The 21,896-nt window shown below is 38.1% G+C and overlaps 1 protein-coding gene across 1 annotated transcript in view; it reads right to left on the reverse strand.

Moving 5' to 3' along the window:
- The window catches only part of FILIP1L (filamin A interacting protein 1 like), a 90,801-nt gene that overhangs the window by 56,683 nt on the left and 12,222 nt on the right, over positions 1–21,896 (reverse strand). The window contains exon 4 of the mRNA XM_009638521.2: positions 16,938–17,116. Within this exon, the coding sequence (XP_009636816.2) occupies positions 16,938–17,116 (179 nt within the window). The remainder of the gene's footprint in view (positions 1–16,937; positions 17,117–21,896) is intronic.

Below are 21,896 nucleotides of genomic sequence, written 5' to 3' on the forward strand. Positions count from 1 at the left end.
ATTTGATTGTGTCCTCTCTTAATATATAAAACAAGAAATCCTGCAGAGAGAGTAGACAGATGAGTGAATGTATACATGTGTATAGAAATTTTACTGAATATGGACATCTCAGTTCAAAGACGGAATGCAGTAAAGAACATCAGATGTGCAAAGCTGTCAAATAAAATGTATCTCAATACACATATGTGCATAAACATGAACATGTTTATATGCATGTGTACATATATATACAGACCTATGTTCATCTAATGCATTAATGTCAAATTCCCAAAAACATGGTGACGGCAGAGGACCAGTTTAGCTCATGTCAAGACAATGTGCTTTAGTAATTTCTCCATTCCTGGAGAGCTTATTACTGAACAAAATGTCTCAGAATGTAACTGATTGAGTGTTTTGAATTACTCACTTTTGTTTGGCTCTTGGCCAGCTTCTCATTGCAGAGGGCTATGGCAAACAAAACCTATAATTTACACTGACAATGATAATACATAGTTTATTCTGCTAGCTTCTCAACTCAGAGTTTTTATAAAGTAAACATTCAAACAAAGCTCAGGTTCTTAATGTAAACACGTTTTGTAACTCTAAACTTAGCCAAACAGTTAGAAATCAAATAGTGGTTGTATTTTTTTTCCCCTTCCCATGAAAATGTCATTATATATTTTTCCTTTCCTTTGCTGATAAATAGGGATATCCCAACTTGAATAACGAGAAAAGACAGCAGTAATCTAAAAACTTTTTTCTTCTTTCTCACATTTCTTTTTGGTTTTTAACCATGGGGCTTTAGCACCAATTTCCTAACCATTTTATGTTTTACTGCCAAGTGTATCCTTGTGAGAATTGACACAACTTCTACCATACATTTCACATCTGCTTGTCACGTTCCACTTGCTCCAAACTCAGAGTGCAGAATGGAAGTTAGTGGGCTTCTATAAAATCTGTAATTTCCAGATATTTCTGGGATTTTGCTGTTTGGGTATTTGTTGTTGGGTTTTTTTTTTGTTTGTTTGTTTTGCATTTTTTTTTTTTCCATTTGCTGAATTCATTTTCTTCCAAAAGGGTGTTTGTTCCTCCTTAAGAACTGAAATGTGAAGTCTGATTGTGTAAGCAGTAGAACGGTAAGAAATCTGAATGGGCAGATAAAATAGATGTGGAGATGGTTAAGCTAGGTTAGAGCAGTGGTCAATACCGGCACATGAGAGAAGTACAAGAACCTGTGCTGCAAATGATGGTGTTATAAATGCAGTAAACAGCCCAGTAAAGATTTATCTTTAGAATTGCTTATTCAAAGAGAGATTACAGAAAGGAATAGTGACCCTAGTGGAATTATCTACAAGTTGCCAATTTTGGAGTGGGATTTTAGTCGATGTGAAGACACCCATCTTCAGTCAGTTGAGTGGAGCTGTCATGAGTACATTTCCATGGACAGCGCTGGGAGCTTAGGTGCCTGCCTCACAACAGAGGCTTCCAAAAAAAGTCACTTAATTTAGGTGTCTTCATCTATAAGCTGAATCAAATGTGGAACAAAGTTTATGTTTTGTTTCTGAATGTAATTTACAGCTACAGTTGAAAGCAGAGAGGGGAACATGAGTGTTAGGAGGGTAAAATTTGCTCCATATTAAGAAAGCTTATTAAAAGGTGAGGTAATATACCTGTTATAAGATATTCTGGCTATCCTGTATAAGAATGGAGGAGCAGAAACATTATCTGAAGAGTTAGTGAAGGTTAGGATTCTCCTTGGGCTGCAACCAAAAATACCTGTTTTGCCATAATGACTGCAAAAATAAGTTCTCTTTATAGAGCTGATAGCAAGAACCAAAAAGGAAATGGAATGGTTTTAACACTAAGGACTGAAATATCTGGGGACAGATAGATCAAATAGATAAACTTACTGAAAAAAAAAAAGTGCAGTGCTTTCATAGGAATGTCTGCTTAATATATAGTTTATGAACTGTAGCACATAGTTGTATGTACTCTTTTGTCTTATGTATTCTGAATGCAATGGCAGTGAATAAGACTTGACACCAATAATGACTTATGTTGTTGTGTCATCATTCCCTTTTACGCTTGAGGAAAGTGAGGTGTTTGTGTTAAGTAAGGAAGTGTAATGTCTACTTCAGTGTTGTACAGCAAATCATTAGCTTTTCCCTTTCCTGCTGTAATTATATAACAGCTGAAGAAACAAATATAAGGAGAAGTTTTTTAAAGAATTAAGGTAGAGGCCTGGATGCTACAAGAAAGTAGAATAGTGTTCAAATGGTTCAGAATGTGGGTTTTTTTCTGCATTCATGGTCTCAGTGTCATCTTGTATTGGGATCCAAGTACTCCTGTGACCTAATTCTTCATGATATTTCAGTGTCTTAAACATTCATCATAGGCATTTTGCCTTACCACATTTTTTTGTGGATTCAGTTGAAGAGGACTTGTGACATGTTCTCTCTGTAATTGAAGATATTTTTAGTATTTTTCTTTTAAAAACAAACAGCCTCTCCTTCTTTTCTTGGAGGTAGGAGAGCTCTGCTTTATTGGGAGTAATTTTTAAAAGCCTAACTGTTCCTGTGAGTTCAGCATCTTCATTCCTCTCCCCATTATTTTTACGAACTGCTGTGTACCTGAATGCGTTGGGAAGTCTGGCTGCAGTTCTCTAAGGGTGCATGCCTGACCTCTTTTGAAGCTATGACCCCACATGCTAGTACTTACTTCTTGAAAATTTGACTAATTATGTCATTATATGTCAGTCTTATGCATGGGTTTCTATAACCTCATTCTTTGATTTTTAGAAATAAAAGAAGGAAAAAGTGAAGATTGTGATGTTCTTCTACTATCCAAGTATTCAGCTTTTGCAATCGCAAATATTCTGATTTTACTTCTTAATTTGGGTGCAGTAAGGATAGCTCTTTCCGTAAGGTTTGTAAGAAGTGTTATTTGCTGTAGCAAAAAGCTGTTTATATAGTGAAACAAAATCATGGAAGTTTGTTTCATGGCTGGATTTTTTTAGTGTCCAATAATGTGCAAGCTACTATGCTTTCCCCGCTGTTAGGATGAACACAAAGTTTTTCTGCAATGTATTTTTACTGGGGTCAAAATGGACTGTTGCTTAACATCCTGGACTGTAAAAGATATCAGTTTTCACGAACTCTGCAGGCATTTCATAATTTAGGGGTCTTTGCTTCTTTCTTGCATTTCATTTGAAATTAACTGAGGGATGAGAAAATGGGATGATGATGGATAGGCTCACAGCCATAAGAAATTCAATTAGAAATTGGCCTTTGTAAACATCTGTTTCAAACAATTGTAAGTAACTAGTCAGACCCTTGAGTTTTGTTTTTATGCATGTCAAAGTGCATGAAAAACATACTCATGCTGGGAAAGGGGTAAATGAACTGCTGTGAGCTCAGTTAGTCTTGCTTCAGTGCAGATACCAGAATTAACAGGAGGATAGAAGGGCAAAGCATTACTCAGTTTGAGGACAGATAGAGGAGGAGAGCAGACTCGGTGCATGATTCTGCTTTCCTCTCAACTGGCTGGAGTATTTTGTGTTTTCCTGATATCTGTCAGTCCTCTTGTTTACTATAGGTTCTTCTAATTAGTTCTAATCAAATTAATTGGTCTTGAGTTCTGCTTCAGTTATTCCTAGAATTTCTTGTTAAAAATTAGTGCTGCCTCCCATTTCTCTTTTATGGGAGGAATTACCCACTGGCTAATAGTTTATCAGTCTCTCATGCAAGTTCTTCTAGAACACTTAAATACCATTTAGTCCTGGTAAGGTGCTAGTAAGCTCATTATTTTGTGTTGCACAAAGTTGATCTAAAGCTTTTTATGTTATCAGTTCAGTTTCATATGGCTTCACAGATTCTTTTTCCATGAAGACAGTCTAATGTGAAAACCTCTTTGACTTCCTATACAGTGGAATCCAATGCTGTCAGGGAGAAATACAAATGAAAAAGAACTAAGGTTGTGGCAAATGAACCAAATCAATTTTATGCCTCGGTGTTCAGAGGAGAAGGATGTCCAGAGCAATTCAGTGTTATCCACTTTGAGTAGGATGGAGGCTTCCCACTTTGGATGGATGGATTTTAACATACCAGCATTTCTATTTCTTGTATGTTATTTTTGTTTGCACATATTTTCCCTTTTAAAGATGTCTTTATACTTAATTTATTTTAACTGTTGTTAAATTGCTTAGTTGGCTTTTGATTTGCTGATATACATTTACATGTAATCTGCTTTGTCGGTGTTGTTGGCTGTGGTGCCTCTTTTAGATGCTCTGCTTAATTGGTTTCCATTAGTGTTATGTCTTTATCCCACTTCAAGCTAGATACAATAGTTGTTTTTTCTTTTCTTCCCTCTTACCTCAAAACAGGTTGAATTTGAGAACTTATTCATCTCTGGCTTTTCAATATTTACAGTGTGGGACTAGTTCATGGCTCTATTAAGAAAAAAACCCGTAACTTGCTCCTACTATTGAAATTTATGATTAGATTCTATACAAAAAGTTTGAGTATTTAAATAGCTGTTCTCTGTTATACTCTAGTGTGACATTTATCCAGCATGTAAAAATAACTGCACATTCCCTTTATTTCTGCTCTTTCTACCTCTCCTCATTATGTGGTAAGTGTCATTATTTTGGATTGATGGTCAGTAGTCTAGCACTTCTATGATTAACTTTTTATATATGAGCTTCAACTCAGAGAAAATATGGATATGCTTTCACAGAGTTAAATACACTTATTTTGCTCTCTCCACTTTTCTGCCTTCCTTTTTTTGTTACAGCTGTACAGCGCCTACATCAGCATAATTAGTTCTCTCATTCTGATTTAAATACCTTATCAATAGTATAATCATATTCCTCTGAATGTTTTCTTCTCACACACTTTGAGAAGCACACTCTTATCCATGTCCACATTTAAAACTAGACAGTCTGGTTTTTATGTTAGATTCTTAGACTTGCGTTTGTATAGGAGCCCTTGCACCCTTGTTCTTTGGCTGTCTTTTTGGTTTTATTTTTTAAACTCTGCTTGGTTGAAAGGTTGTTTGGTTAGACAGAGCTTTGCTATTTCCTGTCAAACTTTATTAACTACTTCAATGCTTTATTTCCAAGAATACAGAGTTTTAATGATTGCATCCTTAAATGATGTGTCATCCTGAACTATGCATGCCTTTGCACCTGCCAACTTTCTGCTAAGTTTAAACAGTTTTCATCTTAGTTTTCAACTTAAATACCAGCAGCCTATTTTTGTTTTACTTTAGGTAGAGTTTGCACATCCTATTCCAAAAGGCTTTCTACAGTCTAATAAAACCGAACGCTTTCTTCCTGCATCATTTTCTCAACTACTTACTGAAATGCTACTGTACTGCCTGAACCTGTGCTTTGGTACGAGGACTGTTTCAAAGATGTAGCCATGGAGACAAGTCTTGTAGTCAGGTGGCTAAAAAGCTAATTTTGTCTCCAAGTACTTTGCAAATTCCTTTATATGTTGTTATTTTTATTGTGAAGGCTCCTTCTTAGTTTTCTCCAAGAAATGCTCTGGATGCCTCCTGGGTATCATAAAACCAACTATATTTGTATTTTGTACTCAGAATACCCAAGGGCAAGGTTGTTTTGAGACTCAGATATTTGCATACGTAAGTGTTAAACTTTTTTTTTTTTTTTTGCATCTGAAGTTAATACAGAGCTAGAGATGGGAATTCATTGAGGTCAGGATCTTGAATCTGTAAGGTACAGTCTTTTAATAAAATTCTATTGAGTTATACACCGTGCTGTTGGATATTCACTACTGCAAGAAATTAAGCTTTTCAAAATGGTATTTTAAATCTCCTTACTCTCTGGTAAACTGAGGGCTTAGGAAGCTAAATCAGCTCAGTATTTGTGCTCTTCTGTAGGTTCAGTACTGTATATTTCAATCATCTTTTATTTCTAGGCCAAATACTACACTTGGGGAGACCTAAAGTGCATACGTGTGATAGCAATAATCTTCTGTCTTTTCAGGACAGTTGAACTGTATAAACTCTGGGTTTATTTGTTGTTCCTTCAGTCAGAGCTATGGTGTTGGCTGTTACATTGTGTTCAGAGACCATAAGAAAACTGGGTTCTGAACCAAAAATGATCTATGTAGAGCTGATATTTCATTAAGAGTTGTGGATGACTAGCAATTAATAACATTGATTTATGGATGTGGTGCTGTTATTATAATGGTGAAGCTTTGATGAGCATGTTTACAAGGTCCTTTGAGTTTTAATATAGTGGTTTTCATTAAGTTTATTTATAATCTATAGTTTTTATTGGCTGTACTTAAATCTAGTCTATAAGGATTTTGAAGGTTTATAGCAAACTTAAAGAGATATAAAAAGTTAAGTAACTTTATCCAGTGAGTGTGTTTATCCAAATATGTCATCAAACTTCTCAATTTCCTTTTTAGAAGGCCAGTTGGGGACAGACTGACTCATTCTCCTGTCTGACAGAATGCAAAGACATCCAGAGTTTAGCTGGCAAGACTATTGAAAAAAAAGGGAGAATTTTAGGATTTCAGGGAGTGTGTCTTGCTTCTCAGTTCCCCAGTTGGATGCAAGATAAAATTTTCAAATGAGAAACATGTGAAATCTTGTCTAAACATCTGAATAAATGATGTCCCAATTTCCTGATGACTAAATGCAGATTGTAGGATTTGAACATTCCTAAAAGTCATCTTAGTAGTCATAAATTTATACGTCAGAACAAGGTTTACAGTGCTAAGAATTTTCTGATAACCCTGAAATTCTTCACATACGAATCAAATTGAAAGGAGAGGAGGGTGCACAGTCTCAATTTCTGCTAGGTTTCCTTTTCCACAGGATTATCTGGTTTTGTTCAGTTATTTTCCCAGGTTACGAGGAGGAAGGAGGTAACAATTATGATTGACTGAAATGGAAGGATAGTTCAAGAAAACCATTGTTTTGTTACCTCTACCCTGATAAAGTCTGGGGCACGTGTCTTTCCCCAGTGACTTGAAGATACTATGAATCAGTTGCTGAGGCTAAGGAATTTCCCAATAATGTATGAGAGGCAAGATTCTGACTGGTTTTAAAAGTGAAGAGCTCTGTTCAAGTTGCAGGTTTTTAATCAGTTCTCATAATTTCAAGCAAAATGTGTAAATTCAAAGGTATTGGCAAGGAAGTGAATAAGACACTGTTCCAAAGAGCAGTTTTAGTGATTTTCTTTTGCAGTGCCATAACCTGATGCTGTCTTCGCTGAAGCTGCTAGGAGTACCTTGGGCAGAGAATGAAAGCAGACCTGGTATATCATGTCAAGTTCAGATACACATTTGAAAACAACCATGTTTCTGGATTGAGTGAGTTTCTCTTCTTCTCCAACACTCTTGGCAAAGGTAGAGTCTGGGAGATGCTAGGCCAAATTTGGCAGACATAAATCAGCTGTGTGGGTGTTCTCAGTGTTACTGTTCCTTTGGCACTTTTAATTTCCTATTTTGGGGGGAAGTAAAACTTTTCTAAGGCAAAATACTTCCCCTCTCCCCTTTCAGTAGCCTGATCACAATGACCCCATCACAACTTGTTGGTTTTGGTTTTCTTTTCTGATTGAAAATTAATATTGTCAATCATCAAGTGATGGTTCAAGAGCTTTTACTGCTGGAGCCTTTTGTTGTCTGTATGTCTGTACAAACTCTAGCTTTTACCAGTCGTGTTCCCCAGCACAAACTTTTCTGTGGGAGGCCGAAGGGACTAGTTAAGCCTCTCTGCTCAGTCTTTGGAGTTCCTTCAAATTGTGCCTCGCAAGGGCCATATTTCAGGTTTTTATTCCAAGGGTGTGGAGCTGAGACCTACTGCGGAAGGGGAGTGGGCAGTTCTCCATTCAGAATTGTCCTTAAGCAGCAGATCTTGCTGCAGCCCGCTCAAACTCTAATCTTAGGGTTTTATCTGCTATGGATCTCAGCTGAGTCTGTGTCTGTGCCTTAGGGTTCTTTTTTAGTCTTAGCCAGCTATCTAGAAATTTTTCAATAGAGTAACAGTCCTATTGGTAAGGACTGTATTGAGTTATTAAAGAGAAGGAATTATTGAATGAATAGAAAAGTATAATTTTATTTATGATGATGCAACTTCTGTAGAACAGTTCTACAGGGATTCAGACCTTTCTGTATTTTGGACATTTGAAATGAGAAGCAAAATTGTCGACAGTATGTTTGGAGGACAACCCTCTGTTGCCAGGGATGACACTAGATGATCTAATGGTTTTACTTGTATCTACTTCGTATTACTCCCATTTCCTACTCTGAGCCATCCACCCGTCTTGTTCCTCCCCCACATATAGGAGTCTGAAACAAATTTTAAAAACAAAAGTTCATATGTCCATCCTGACCTTTTAGTTTCTTTCTGAATTTATACATATTCTGTGACTTTTCTCCAATCTTCTTAGCAAAAAAGTTCAAATATTGAACATACGTTTTCAATATGTTTATGCTTTTGGTCTTCAGACACTAAATAGGTTATGTGTTACCTCGTCCAAGTATGTGGTGTTTTCCTGAAAGGTTATACAGTATGCATTTCAGTCTCAAGAAATAAAAAATAATGTACTTATGTGAAAATTAAAATTATCATGAAAGAAGATTTTGCTGTTTATTTTTAATGGTTTTTTTCCAGTAATGTCTGTTCTCAGCAGATTTAATGCTACTGATTTTGTTGTTTATGCTCTGTTTAAAATTACTGTCTTAGCACAGAGACTGAGGCTGTGACATTTTTCTTAAGCTGCCTCAGTCTCCCATGCATGCTTCTTTCATATGTGTATATAGTGCTCAGAGATTTTGTAGCTGGGCATAAATGTATTGAAGCTCATAGTACACCATAGGAAACTTGGCTATGAGTTTAGACCGCAGGTCTTGGTAACTGATGTGTGACCTGTATTCTCAGTTCTCATGGCCATTTTTCTCTTGCCTGTTCTTAAGATACGAATCTAACTACAACACATATAAGTCACTTAAATTTTTCTGCCACGAGAAAGATCTTAACTTCATTGAGACTTCACCTCCTCCACACTCGGAGAGGAGTATAACTTTTCCCATAGCAATGGTTTGTTCAGGAAACTTATGATAGTGTCAAACTTTCTATCGCTGAGAATCGCTGAGAACGATTTATAGACTTTTCTCTCTGTCTGATGTTGTGTGTTTTCTTTTCAAACTCCAGTTACAAAATCCTGTGCCAATTTCTCCCTCTCTCACAGCCCCACCCTGCAATGAATCAGAAGTGCACCGTGTCTTTTTTTGGTCACAGGTCTTGGTGAAGTCATCCACTTCTATTGTTGCTTATGATTAGACTAGTTATGCTGTGCTGCACATGGAGCGGTGCACTCAGTCTTATTTGGAAATGTAAATTGGTGACTAGAGCAAGTGCCCCATTACTGAGGGCAGTGCCTCACCATGAGCATATTTGGTTCTTCATCATCTGCGCTGATCACTGGTTAGGTTCCAAACAGAGTATATGGAGTTGGTGTTGATTTACAAGAGCCATAAATATTCTGAGACTTGCTGGCTTAAAAAGATCATCTTTCTCTTTGAGCTCTGACACTATGGTTAAAAGTGCTGACCAGAGCTACCACCAGGGTGGTTTTTCGTGATCACCCCTTTCAGGAGAATTTAAGCCCTTTTCAGGGAGGGCATATGGCAAGGACCATCGCTTTCCCCACTCATGAGAGGAGAGAGGGTAGCAGTGTAGAACATATTTTGACTAAGGCTTTTCACTGCGTCTTTCCCGGCCTCAAAGTGCACAATGATCATATCAGTTGGTAGTCATGACAATGTGCCTGAAGCAGTGAACAGATGTCTTTATGTGCTCAGAATTTAGAGACATTAAATGTGAGCCTCATTTCTCTCCGTCATTCCACCAATGTCAGCGGAGTTGCATGAGAAATGGTTATCAGCTAGATTTCGCATCTGCTTGCTGATTACAGTAGGTGGAATAATTTAGAATTGCACCATGGATCTAGAGAATAGCTCAGTTGTGTTAACACTGAGTTGAAGGCCCTGTTTCTATTTGTATTTATTCTTTTTCTTTGCTTTGAATAAATGTAGTGTGACCTTATTTAACATTTCTGGGGTTTTTAATCCCTTTGTTAACCTGGATTTTATTAATTTATTTACTTTAAGATAAAGTATTTTAACCTTCCATCATGCACAGAAACTGTTGTAGAAATCTTTGAATCCTTGAATTTTGACACAGGTTTGATTTCACATCTGTTGAAAGTTATGTAGGGCAATGGTACATAGTTTTTAATGTACAAGCATGAGGTAATTAATCTGTGGACATCACTTCCTTGAGTCTGTCCTCGTGCCTCAGTGGTATTATCAGTGGGACTGTCCCACTGGGGTGTAATGCAGAATAAAAATGCTAATGTTTTGCTTGTGGTGGGTCTCTCTTATTCACCTACGGAACACTAGATACCTATGAAAAAGGTCAAACGTATAGAGATCTGGCATCCATTTCACAACTTGCAAAACATAGTCTCAGGCATATGTAATACATAGAACTCCTTGCCAGAAAGCTAAAAGGAAATGATTGCATTTGAGTACAATGCAATCTACGACAATAGTTCAGTGTGCATGAAATTAAAAACTGCTGGTAACACATGTAGAATAAATAAGTCGACTGTTTATTTTTACCGTAGCTTTCTATAGAGATAAGATCTGCTTCTTATAATATTTAATTGACTTCATTAAGAAAACCAGCAAATATTAATTATACCCACTGCTACAGAATATTGAATTCTCCAGAGCTGGGCGCACAATATATTTTTCTTCCAATGTATGAATGTGTAAGAATTAAAGTACAGCAATGTTACACTAACAACATACTAACACGCTTGACCTTTTAGGCGAGGTGACTCCTTCTCTCCTTGATGCCCTGTCCCAATTTCAAGCTTTGCTTACTTGATATCCTGTGTGTAGCGATTACATTCATCTGACACTTTAGGTTAAATGTATGGTGGTTTGGGTTTTTTTTTTTAAGTGTTCAGTTTTATGAAATTACCTTTCTTACCTACTCAATACCTGATCACTATTATAATATAATATGATTTAATTTTGGTACGTTTTTAGTGTGATGTTTAGTCCATGTATTAACATTGCATGACAAAGTAAGAGTGTACTGTAAAGGTACACAAGAGGAAGTACATAGCCTTAATGCAGTAATGAGAGTGCATCCAGTGAAGAGACATAGAGGAGTGAAATAGCTAATGTGAAAATTATTTTTAAATATTGTTGAAGTGAGGGCCTGGAAAAGGATTTAGCTATTTGGATGGATAGAAATACATGTTTGGTTTATTTCTGTGGGGTTTGGGGGGTGTGTGTGTGTGGTGTGGGTTGGGGTTTTTTGTTTGGGGTTTTTTTTTTTCCTATTTTCTTGGAGGTGCTGTGAAGGAGAATTTGTGAGACACAAATATAGAAAGGCTCAGGTTGAAAACATGCTTAGGTATGAGAGGCTAGGTGACAAGCAATACGACTGTTACCCCAGTTTTAAGAACTGATGTATTAGAGAGTATCAAGGATGGAAGCCATGGGCAAGGGGATAAAAGACTGGGTTGCCTTCTAGTCTCATGGAGTTGGGGATGATGGCAGGTTGCTCACAAATGGTGAGATTTGTTGTGGTGGTGGTGGTTGGAGTAGACTTGAGTCATCAGTATAGAGATGCTGGCTGGCTTTGAGTTTCTGTAGAAGCACAGAGAGTGAATGGATAAAGAGAAGACCTAAAGAATAAGACCCGTGAGGTCCTATGGACACAGTAGAGGTGGACGATACGAAGTTTTCAACTCAGAGTACACTGTGGAACCACTTAGAGAAATGAGTCGAGCTGGAGTTGCAGAAACTCCATGTGGGTAAGATGACAAGGAAGTGCTGAAAGCTCATTTGTGTCCAAGGCAGCCAAAAGATCAGAGACAGTGAAGAAGGATTAGGTTCAGAGGTTTGCCAGAAGGGGAGTTATTGAGCCTCTAGTGAGAGCAGTTTCAGTTGAACATGGGGCAGAAGCCAGGCCAGAACAATGCCTACAAGGAAACTGAGAGAAAGGGTCTCCTGGTGAGGATGGCAAAGACTGCATCAGGCAGCCAGCAGAATCACTGTCCCTTGGACATCTTCAGCAGTCAGCTGGACATGGGTCTGAGCAACCTGAAGTTAGTCCAGCACTCAGCAGGTTGTGCTGGAGACCTCCAGAGATTCCTTCTAGCCTGTATCACTCAACAGGGCATCATATGAACTGACTGACCTTGAGGGAGGCAGCAGTTGGAGCAACAAGCACAGTGGTTTATGGTGTTTTGTTAGATGAGAAAGACTACAGCTGTGAGACTTTTGCAGGTTAGGTTCTATTTTTTAAGCTTGGTGAATGCTGACGCCTCAGATGGGTGTAGTAATAATTCTTATTTTACACTGAATATGCCCTTTACTTGATAGTGTAAGAAGAAATGTCTGATAAAGTGGACTAGAGTTTGGTTGGCTGGCTTAGGTTTTTTCACTTGCTTAGAGCATAAGGACTAAATTTCCTTTTAGGAAATGTTAGGATTATCTTATATGTAAACAATTGTGTTTTCTTCTTCTTTGGGCTATGTTCTCTATATGACCTTTGTGAGTGTGAATTCAGAGCTATAACAAAAACTTATGATGGCTTTCCTCCCTGTAGGAAAAAAACCCCCTCATCTTAGTAGGTGATCCTTAAACTAAAGACCTTATTAATTGCAGCTATACCAACCTGCAAAGTTTTGTGCTAATATTTGAATTCCTGTGAGCAACATTTATCATAACTGCCTTTAAAAATCTATTTACATTCTTATTAGCAAACTGCTATTTTTTCCTGTCCTATTGAACAACGTTCACTTATTTAACCGGTGTATGTTCATAATGAAGCTTTACCCTTTGTATAGTTGAGAGTCTATATAGTATATAGAAAGTTTGAAGATGGGACACACGTATATATTGGGAGACTTCTTCCTTTACTCCAATTTAAACCTTGTACACTGGGGTACCAGTGACTGGTTTCTTCCACTCACACCTTCGTTTCCTTTCACTATTCAGAAAATGGGGAATAACTGCTTACATAATATTTAAAACTCCTTGAGATTTGCAGAGAAAAAGGGCTGTGTAAGTGCTAATTACTTTATTATTTTACTCTTTTTCTTTTTGTGAGGGGAGGAGAGTAATATGTAAATGCGTAAATACCTGCATGAATATGGCATGTGTTTTCAAACTGGGAACATGCGCATCTGGAAAATCTTCTAGTTTCATACTTTAGCTTTGTAAAATGTTTTCTAAAATAGCAGCTTTTATTATTTAATTGTACTGCAAAAATATGGAATGTGGATAAACATATTTGGCCAAGTAGGTACATCCTCAGGGAAGAATCAGTGGAATCTACATTTGAATCTAAAGTATTCTTCCTAGTCCTTAATCCTACCCCCCATCCGACAACCCCAGGAAACGCAAGAGCTTCTAAACAAGCTCAATGTTTTTTATGCCATGGTTCTTCAGGTGCACCTAATAGTCTCTGTATCTAACTTCTGGAGGTTTTTTATGTTCCTGTGAGTTTGGGTGCTGCTATTTCTTTAGGCTTCGGCAATACAATAAAATTTTCCCTTTTAGACTCTAGTAAACTTGGTTCAGTACACTACCATGCACATGTAGTTTGTCTTTGTGTTCCTGTCTGATCTGCACACATACAGAGTGCAGTTCATGTTGATGTGCAGGAAAGACCTGTCTGGTCATTGCCCATAGGCCTCCTTTTCCCCACAAAACGGTTCCTTATCTGATAGGGTTTTGTCAGTGGCTCTATGCTTGAAAAGTACATATGACTGAAGATGAATAAATATGATGATAGTAGCATGATTTTATCATTCTTTTACTGGTAATGTCTGTTGCTAAGTGTTGAGAGACTTCAGTTTGGAACACTAATCTTTTTCTCTTAACTACAGCAAGACTATGGACCGTTAGCTTTGGCTGGCAACAAGAAAAATGCTTAAAATGCCTAAAGGGTTAACATTAAATGCTAATCCAGTTCTCATATCTAGAAAGCTGTCACTAGTGTCATAAGCTTCAACTCCCAAATCTGACAGTGTACAATTGCCGAGGCCAAGCTTAGTCTTGTTGCCTTTCTATGAAGTCATAGGGGTTCTCGAATGATTAAGGTGAAGGGGTTTTACTGAGTCAGCAAAGACTGCTAATATTTTGCGTGATCCAAACATGGTTTTTAACTCTCTTAATGAGAAATTTAATGTATGGGGGCTGTAAGGCGACAGAAAGGCCCTAGAGATGAAGGCTTGCCTGGTTTTTGTGAAACATGACCATCTGATAGATTAGTTCATCACTAAAATTTTCATTTAAGAATTCTTCTGTTCTGTACTTCCTGAGCACATACAAAGAAAGAAGAAATTCTTTCCCTCCTCTATACTAGAAAATATATTCAGTTATATGTAAGAGTTGGATCTGACTGGTAGTTTCTTTATTCTTGCTGTCAAGAGTAGTTCTCAGTGCTTCAGCATCACTGTCCCATAACATCTAAGATTTTTTCATTTTGATTACATAATTGCATATTATTTATGTACGTTGTTTGTTTGGCTTGCATGCATTCTATACAATTCAAGGATATCTTTAGGGTATACTGTAGCCTTGCTCTTTAATGAAAGCAAGACGTTTTTTTGACTAATTGATTTGGAAATTCAGGATTTTACTTTGAAGCTGAAATACTATTAGGAGTGTTTTATTCACTTACAAACTTAAAAGAGAATACTGCTTCTGGGTGAAAAAAGAAGGAAGTTCATTGACAATAATGCTTTTCTGAATAATTTTTTTTTTTCATTGAATTGGGGTGGGGAGCAAAAATTCATTTGTTGTTGCTTTATTATATGAAACTTTTTGTAGAGTTCTATTTCTTCTTAACCCAAATGCAAAACTCACATGCTGGGAAGATTTAAGTTGGACTAAGGTTTTTGAAGTGGAAGAAAAGGTCACTTTCCTGTGCACGGGTATGTGTTCTGAATGCCAAGCCAGATGGGCTAATGTAGAAGGAGCTGTGCCTTAATTTGCTGACTTTTTTTGGTTGTGGGTGTTTTGGTTTGGTGGTTTGGTTTTTTTTTTGTGGTGTGGTGTGTTGTGGTTTTTTTTTTTTTTTTGTTTGGTGTGTTTTGTTTTGGTTTTTTTTTTTTTTTGTTATGGCAGGCAATTGCATGGAGATCTTGATGGTGACATTACTTGGCAAACATTTTGGAATCAGCTCAACATGTGACATCACACCCCCTTAAGGTTTTCCACATAAAATACGTCCTCCAAAGAAAATACAAGAATTGAGACTTAATCTGAAATCTATTATTACATCCTGTAAGGTCTCATTAGGCACCTCAGTATTACATACACACGCATGCACACATGTGCACCCCCCTTCTCCAGTTTTTTCCCAGGCAGACAGACTAAATGTTGCAGATAATAGTGGTAAATGTTTTATAGTCTTCTTGGGGGGAATATGGAGGAGGGGCAGGGAAGAGAGTTTTAATCCCATGTCTACCCTGTTTTCACAAGAAAAAAAATACAAGACTGATGCTTAGTCTTCCCTTCTGTGCAGCTTTTCACACTGTGTGAGCACGTGTCTGAAGTAACATTTTGCCACTTTAGCAACTGTAGTTGTAATAGTTTTAGCTACACAACTGTGTAGCTCTGTCTCTAAGAGATGAGTGTCTCAGTTTTTGAGAAAAAGAAGCGATGAAAACTTCCATTCACCTCCCGTTTCAGTTCCTGATATGATGATGTTTCGCAAAAACAGTTCTTAGAGAAAAAAGTTGGTTCTGTGCTTTGTGGGGGGACTTTGTTTGTGCTTTTCTCTGTGTGCCTGTGCTTGCGTGTATCTGTATACATTTCTTTGAGAAGCAAAGGGTTCTTTTCCCCAGCCACTTTACATGCAATCCATAAATATGGCTGTGTTGTAGGTGTGAAGCATATGTGGTATCTTTGATAGACCTGCAGGAGAGAGGTGTAGTGTGAAGGGTGAACACTGCCAAAATCCATGGAACATGATGTTACACAGGCGAAGCAGAGGAAGAATTATCTATGCATAATGTGAGTTTAGAATAGGTTCTCACACCCAAACATTTCCATCTGGAAGCTGTTCCTAAGCGACAGGAAACGGAGACAATATTCTCCTATCTTCTGGAGTAGCTATCCAGGGAATAGGAAATGTTCTTCGAATTTTTTTTTTTTTAAATTCCCTAGAATGTATTCAGTTTTACTGCAGATTCAGAGAAGCCACAGTTTAAAATGGCTTTTTTTAAAGAGAGTAGATGACATTAAATTCTTCTTAATCCTTCTTGTGACAATTGGTACTGAAACCCGCACGTTGTCCTTAAACAAGCTGTGGCGCTTTTAAGTTACACTTAAAAATAAAGTTGGATTTATGGTTTTTATGCCAGTCCCGATATAAGAACTTTATGGCGTTCTTACTTTCAAAGCTTTCTGTAAATCATTCTCTGCCTTTGCTTCCTCTCTCTGTATTTCTATGTTCTGTCCAAACACCGTCTGCTTTTCCTCATGGCTTTTTCTTCTGCCGTCAAAGGCTGCATGCCTGATTTCATATTCTGTTATTTACATAAGATAGTGTACACTGAGCCTCTTAGACATGCTGAAAGGTTCACCTGCTTCATGTTGGTTGTAACTTTACCCATTTGTGTATCTTCCTGTATTCTCTGTAGCTTAACATACCTGTCATCCTGCCACGGTGCTGAAGAATCTGCCAACCATCTGACCTGCCTCACCTGCTGATGGAGATGTAGACACTACTGTTATTTAGGAGTAATCAGTCATGTTTTCACAGCTGAACTCTCAAAATACAGCTCTGCAAATATTTCTGATTTTTAGTGGATGCAGACTAAGAAGGTGGACAGATCCTTAGATGTAGGAATTTCTTAGTACTGTGGCAAGAGGTAACCTTACCTTTCGCGTTCTTGTTCCAGTAAGTTTGTAAACTCATCGCTTTTTTCCATGTACTTGCTGTGCTTCCTCTTCTCTTCTTCTAGTTCATACAGTGTCTGTCTGTGTGATTTTTCTACCATTAGAAGTTGCTCCAGCATTCTTCTGTGAGTTTCTTTGTGTTTCTCTACAACTTTATCAAGCTACAAAAAAAAGCAAAAACTCCTGAAGTCTGTTGAAACTCCTATTTGCTCAGGCTTTCATTAATGAAAGATTTTAAGAGAGGCTTAATAATATAAAATGCATTTAATAGCCTAACGGCCAGGTCTTTTGCTATCTGTTTGGAAAGGGTTATTTAGTTCTGTCAGTCTAATTCTGACAAATTAGAAAAATAAGTTAAAGGTACAGTTTTGCAGGACCCTCAGTCACCTTCTGTTCCTCCTCCTGCCATGACTGATCCTCAACAGCTACTAATTAACAGTTACTGTTGCCAGGGCTGTGCTTTTCTCATTGATCACAGTGGTAGAGAAACAGATGTCTTGGCAGGAGAAGCCTTTGCTTCACACAGAAGTAGACTGACTTTTGGTTGAGTAGAAATAGTTGCCTCATTGGTAGCTGCATAAGAAACAAGAGCGTTGAATTGTCTTTGTAAAGAAGACCAAAAAGCAGTTTTCCTCTGGTTTCACAGTAAATGCATGATAGAAACAAGAGTGGAAAACAATCCTGTCTCCTGTGCTTATTCTGAGCATGGCTCTGGGTTTCTGGAATAAGTAAACACTAAATTTTGAAATGGTTGGATGTATTTTTATTTAATGGTGGCATTTACTGTTTTGTTCTTCAAATTTCACATGTTGTAACGGGGTTTGCCTTGCAGATGTCACCTTTATAGCACACTTTGAACATCAAATTCCCTCCTATTCCCCAAGGATTTCTGCTGAGCTTCTAAATATTATTAGATAGTGCTATTTTAATTTAAGTAATCTATTTTAGGGTTTGGTAATAATTTTCAGTTTTTCTAAACCACAGTATTGGCATAACTGTTCACTGGAGTTATGCTGTTAAACAACACGATTTCCACAAACTGAGAGAAAATTATCGTTCTGAGGACTATTTTATAATTTTGAATTCACTATGTGACCGAGTTATGCAAGTGTGTGTGTGTATGAAACCAGAAGGAGTTTTCTTCCTTAGGCATTACTAGCGGAACTTTGAGGAGTGCTCACTGGAGGCCATCTAAAGACCTGGGAAGAGTCTGTAATGGTGAGAATCTTTGTTCCCTGCTCATTCCTCTTCCCCTGTGGAGACTGCCTCCCTCATCAGGTCAGCGTAGGAATCCTTGTATCCTTGTAGGAAAAAAGAAATTTTTGAGCTCAAAGCCCAGTGCTTCCATTTAACCACAGTCTATTCTAGTTGGTCAAGCTGCTTTGCAGCGCTTCACTCTATTAATAGGAAAGAATTCACAAATGGGCAGTGTGGGAAGCGAGGCTGGTTCTGGTTCTCTTAACGTTTCCCCCACAAGGAATTTCATGTGCCACAAGAAACACTGGGACTTCAGATTCTTAGGGCCACTGCTTATTTTGGACAATTTAATTCCAAGGAGTATGATTAATTATCTTTTCCTCATGTTTATTCATAGTTTGGCCGAGAGAAGCGATGACAGGAAGATCTGGAATGACTAAACATGAGTTTCTTGAATGAGTGAGAGTATCCTCAATTTCTACATGGGCTTCCGAGTCTCCCCCTGCTTATCTCAGCTTCTTCTTAAGCTTTATATATTCTCTTATGTTTCTCCCAGATCATTGTTAACTTTTTTGGTGACACTGGAATAAGGGAGAAGAAACTATTGATGGGACTTTCAAGATGGTTTGAGTCTAAAATATTCCAACAGAAATTTTTGAAAATTGCCCGTTCTTTCTGCTTATGACGTTAGAGAGTGTCTTTTTTATTGTGACATAGCTGAGCTCATTTCATGCATGATCAAAAAATGCCAAGAAACCTACAACTGTCCTTTCAGGCTGTTTTGTGGTGCTTTTACAGCAGGTTGTCAAGGGTTTTTTTCATCTTGTTCACTGATAATTTGCACGCTTTTACACCAGCTTTCCAGAATCATGAGCCTGGAGTAGGACCTCTCTTGGGAAAACAGCTCTTACCTAAACCCTTGCATACGCAAGCTTTCTCAGTAAGCAAGTGCCACCTTACACAGTAATCTCTTGGCTGTGTTTTCTGTCTTTTACAGAGGTTGAACACTGAATTGCCTTAAAAGGTCAGGTTGAAGAAAACTAGCCACTTTTAATTTCTCCACACTCTCCCTTCTTCCACCAGAAGTGGAAATTTCAAAATTTAAAATCTTTTGTTCAGCGACTAGCTTACCAGAATGGGAAAATCTTCAGTGTGTTTTATCAACATTCCTCCCTCTCCAAGATTTTGGAGGTTTTTTTGGAACAGCTATGTCACAGATGCATGAAGTGCCATCACCTGAGTTTCTGATCCTCGCCTTTTTAAAGGTCGTGCTGTTAGGTGAATATATGCTGTTCTCAGAAAGCAACCTGCATCCTGTTTTTTGATAAAGTTCTAATGCAGTGCTGTTTGCAACTATGGCCCTGTCTTACTTAAAGTGGTTGAGTCCCCATTCCTGGAGGCATTTAGAAGACAGGTAGGTGTGGTGCTTAGGGACATGGTTTAGTGGCGGACTCGGTATTGTTAGGTTAACGGTTGGACTTGATCTTAAAGGTCTTTTCCAACCTAAACCCATTCTGTGGTTCTATGACAGTGCTTGCTCGTCTCAGCTCTCAGTGCAAGGTGAGGTGGGGAAGGCAGCAAGGGTGAGACCTTCTGATTTGTTTTGTCAGGCAATCTGCATGGATGGGGTTAATAAAGTGATGTATTTGTATGGATTGGACCACCACTTCAAAACTATGTGTAAGAACATAAGGGGATGTGTAAATTGCTATTGTAAGAAAACACTGAAGTTTCTGGCTATAAGCTGATCATAAATCAAATTAATTACTCCTGTTTCCAAACATATAAATGCCTGGTGGAGATGAGGGTTAGTCATCCACACAAGCAACGTTAACCAAATAGAAAATAGTCCTGCTTCTGCACTGTTGGGTATGAAGGGTGTGGAACCTGCCAGCAGTGTTTTATGGGTTCAGTATATTTTGTTTGCTCTAGAGTATTTGTTGAATGGCTATGAGAGGTTGATTCAAGTGGTAATCCAAGCAGCAAGTATGCAAGAAGAAAGGTAGTAACTCCAGGTTTTTGTTTTGCAGTTCTCGGTAAACAATGCCAGCGCCTTTCACTTCATAATTGTGCTTTTCTTAGTGTTGAGATTAGCAGTTTGGATTACAAACTGGTATTTGTAATGGGAGAGGTGTGTATTCAAGACAGGGAGGTGGGACGAGGAATTTGAAAGTGGATGAAAGAACAGTTTTCATGTTGCAGTTCTTTCTTGTTACTCAGATTAGAAGATGCATTTAGGTTTTCTTTTCAAGAATGCTGTCAAATCACTTCTACCATGAGCATTCACAGCTGGCATGTGGCTGGGGCCAAGGTGGAGAGTGAGTGCTTGGGATTCCACTCAGGAGAGAAGAGAAGAGGTGCTGGGCCTGTCTCCTGGTACAGGTGGGTGATAGAGAAGAGAATTGGAGAGGCAGCAGATCCTACATCACAGCTAATGCAGACACGTGACATCTGCATGCAAGCTGCATGTGTGTTATGGTGCAGCGTGCCTCTCCCTCCCTGCAGGACCAGGCAGAGTCTGCTACTGGGTTGCTGTGCTTCTGTGTGTTTTGTTTGGAAGCTCTGTTGTGTCCCTCTGCGAGATAAGGGCACCTCCCTGGGGAGCAAATTTGACTCTTGCATTTTCCCTATGAGATCTTGTGGCTGACTCCCACGTATCCAGCAGAGAAGAGAGAGAAGTCGTGTGAACCCCTGCTAGTGTGACATTCTCTCACAGGAGCGGTCTCCACCAGCCCCTGGTTCCTCAAATTACTCTGTCCAAATGCTAAATCTGTGCATGTAGAAATATCCATTTATATGTATGCACACACGTTTACTCAGCATATACAGTTCTTGGCTAAAAACCACAGAGGATTAATAAGCAGCACTATAAATGTCTTCTGTTGAAAATTAAAGTGATAAAATCTTAATTAAGTGATTTGTTGTTTTGTTCTTGCTAACCATATGGGCTTTTTGCTGGAATTAACACTTGAACATACTGTACAATACAATGGAAAATAAGAGGCATGGTCTTAAGTAACTGTGAATAGTTCAGCAAACGAAAAATTCACAGGAATTTAATAATTTAAATACATTTTGCTATCAACTCGTGTCTGAAGTCACACTAGGATGGTGTGTCTCCTATCCATTATGTTGGAACTGAACTTTTAATCTTTCTCTTTTTAGACTGTTTTGTGTTTGGCAGTGCGCCAGTATATAATCCAGGTTAGTTACATTTCTTTATCCAAAGTTCACTGAAATAGTATTCCTGTTAATAATACCCTTATGGTCATTGTTTATAAATGTATAATCTTGAGTTTAGGATTACTGGAGATTATGGGAGCAGTTCCTCCCTTGTCTTTTTCAACCCCAGCTGGGCCAAATTTCCTAGCAGATATGTTAGTCTGTATTTCCTGAATGCCACATCAACATTATCGTTTCAGTCTCTTCTGATAACTGTAACTTACTGGTGCCCTACAGCTGTCATTGTTGTAAAGCTGTGACCAACACTTGTAAGACACTGTAAGGATGCAATCAGATATACTTTGTTAAAAGGCCGATGAGGATACATGTTTCCCTGAGCTGATTGGCACTGGGATTTCAAAAATGGATTCAATTTTGAATTACCCATGATGGATGCAGAATATAGTCTGGTTTTGCTCCTTTTAGAGGAGTTCTCAAAGTGGTAGGAGGTATTGTTCATTGCATTTCAAACAGTGAGGCACCACATTTTTTTTATCTTTGACTGTGTTACTGGAAGCTGGG

This window comes from Egretta garzetta, unplaced genomic scaffold, assembly GCF_000687185.1.
Source record: "Egretta garzetta isolate BGI_Z169 unplaced genomic scaffold, ASM68718v1 scaffold465, whole genome shotgun sequence".
NCBI lineage: Eukaryota > Metazoa > Chordata > Aves > Pelecaniformes > Ardeidae > Egretta > Egretta garzetta.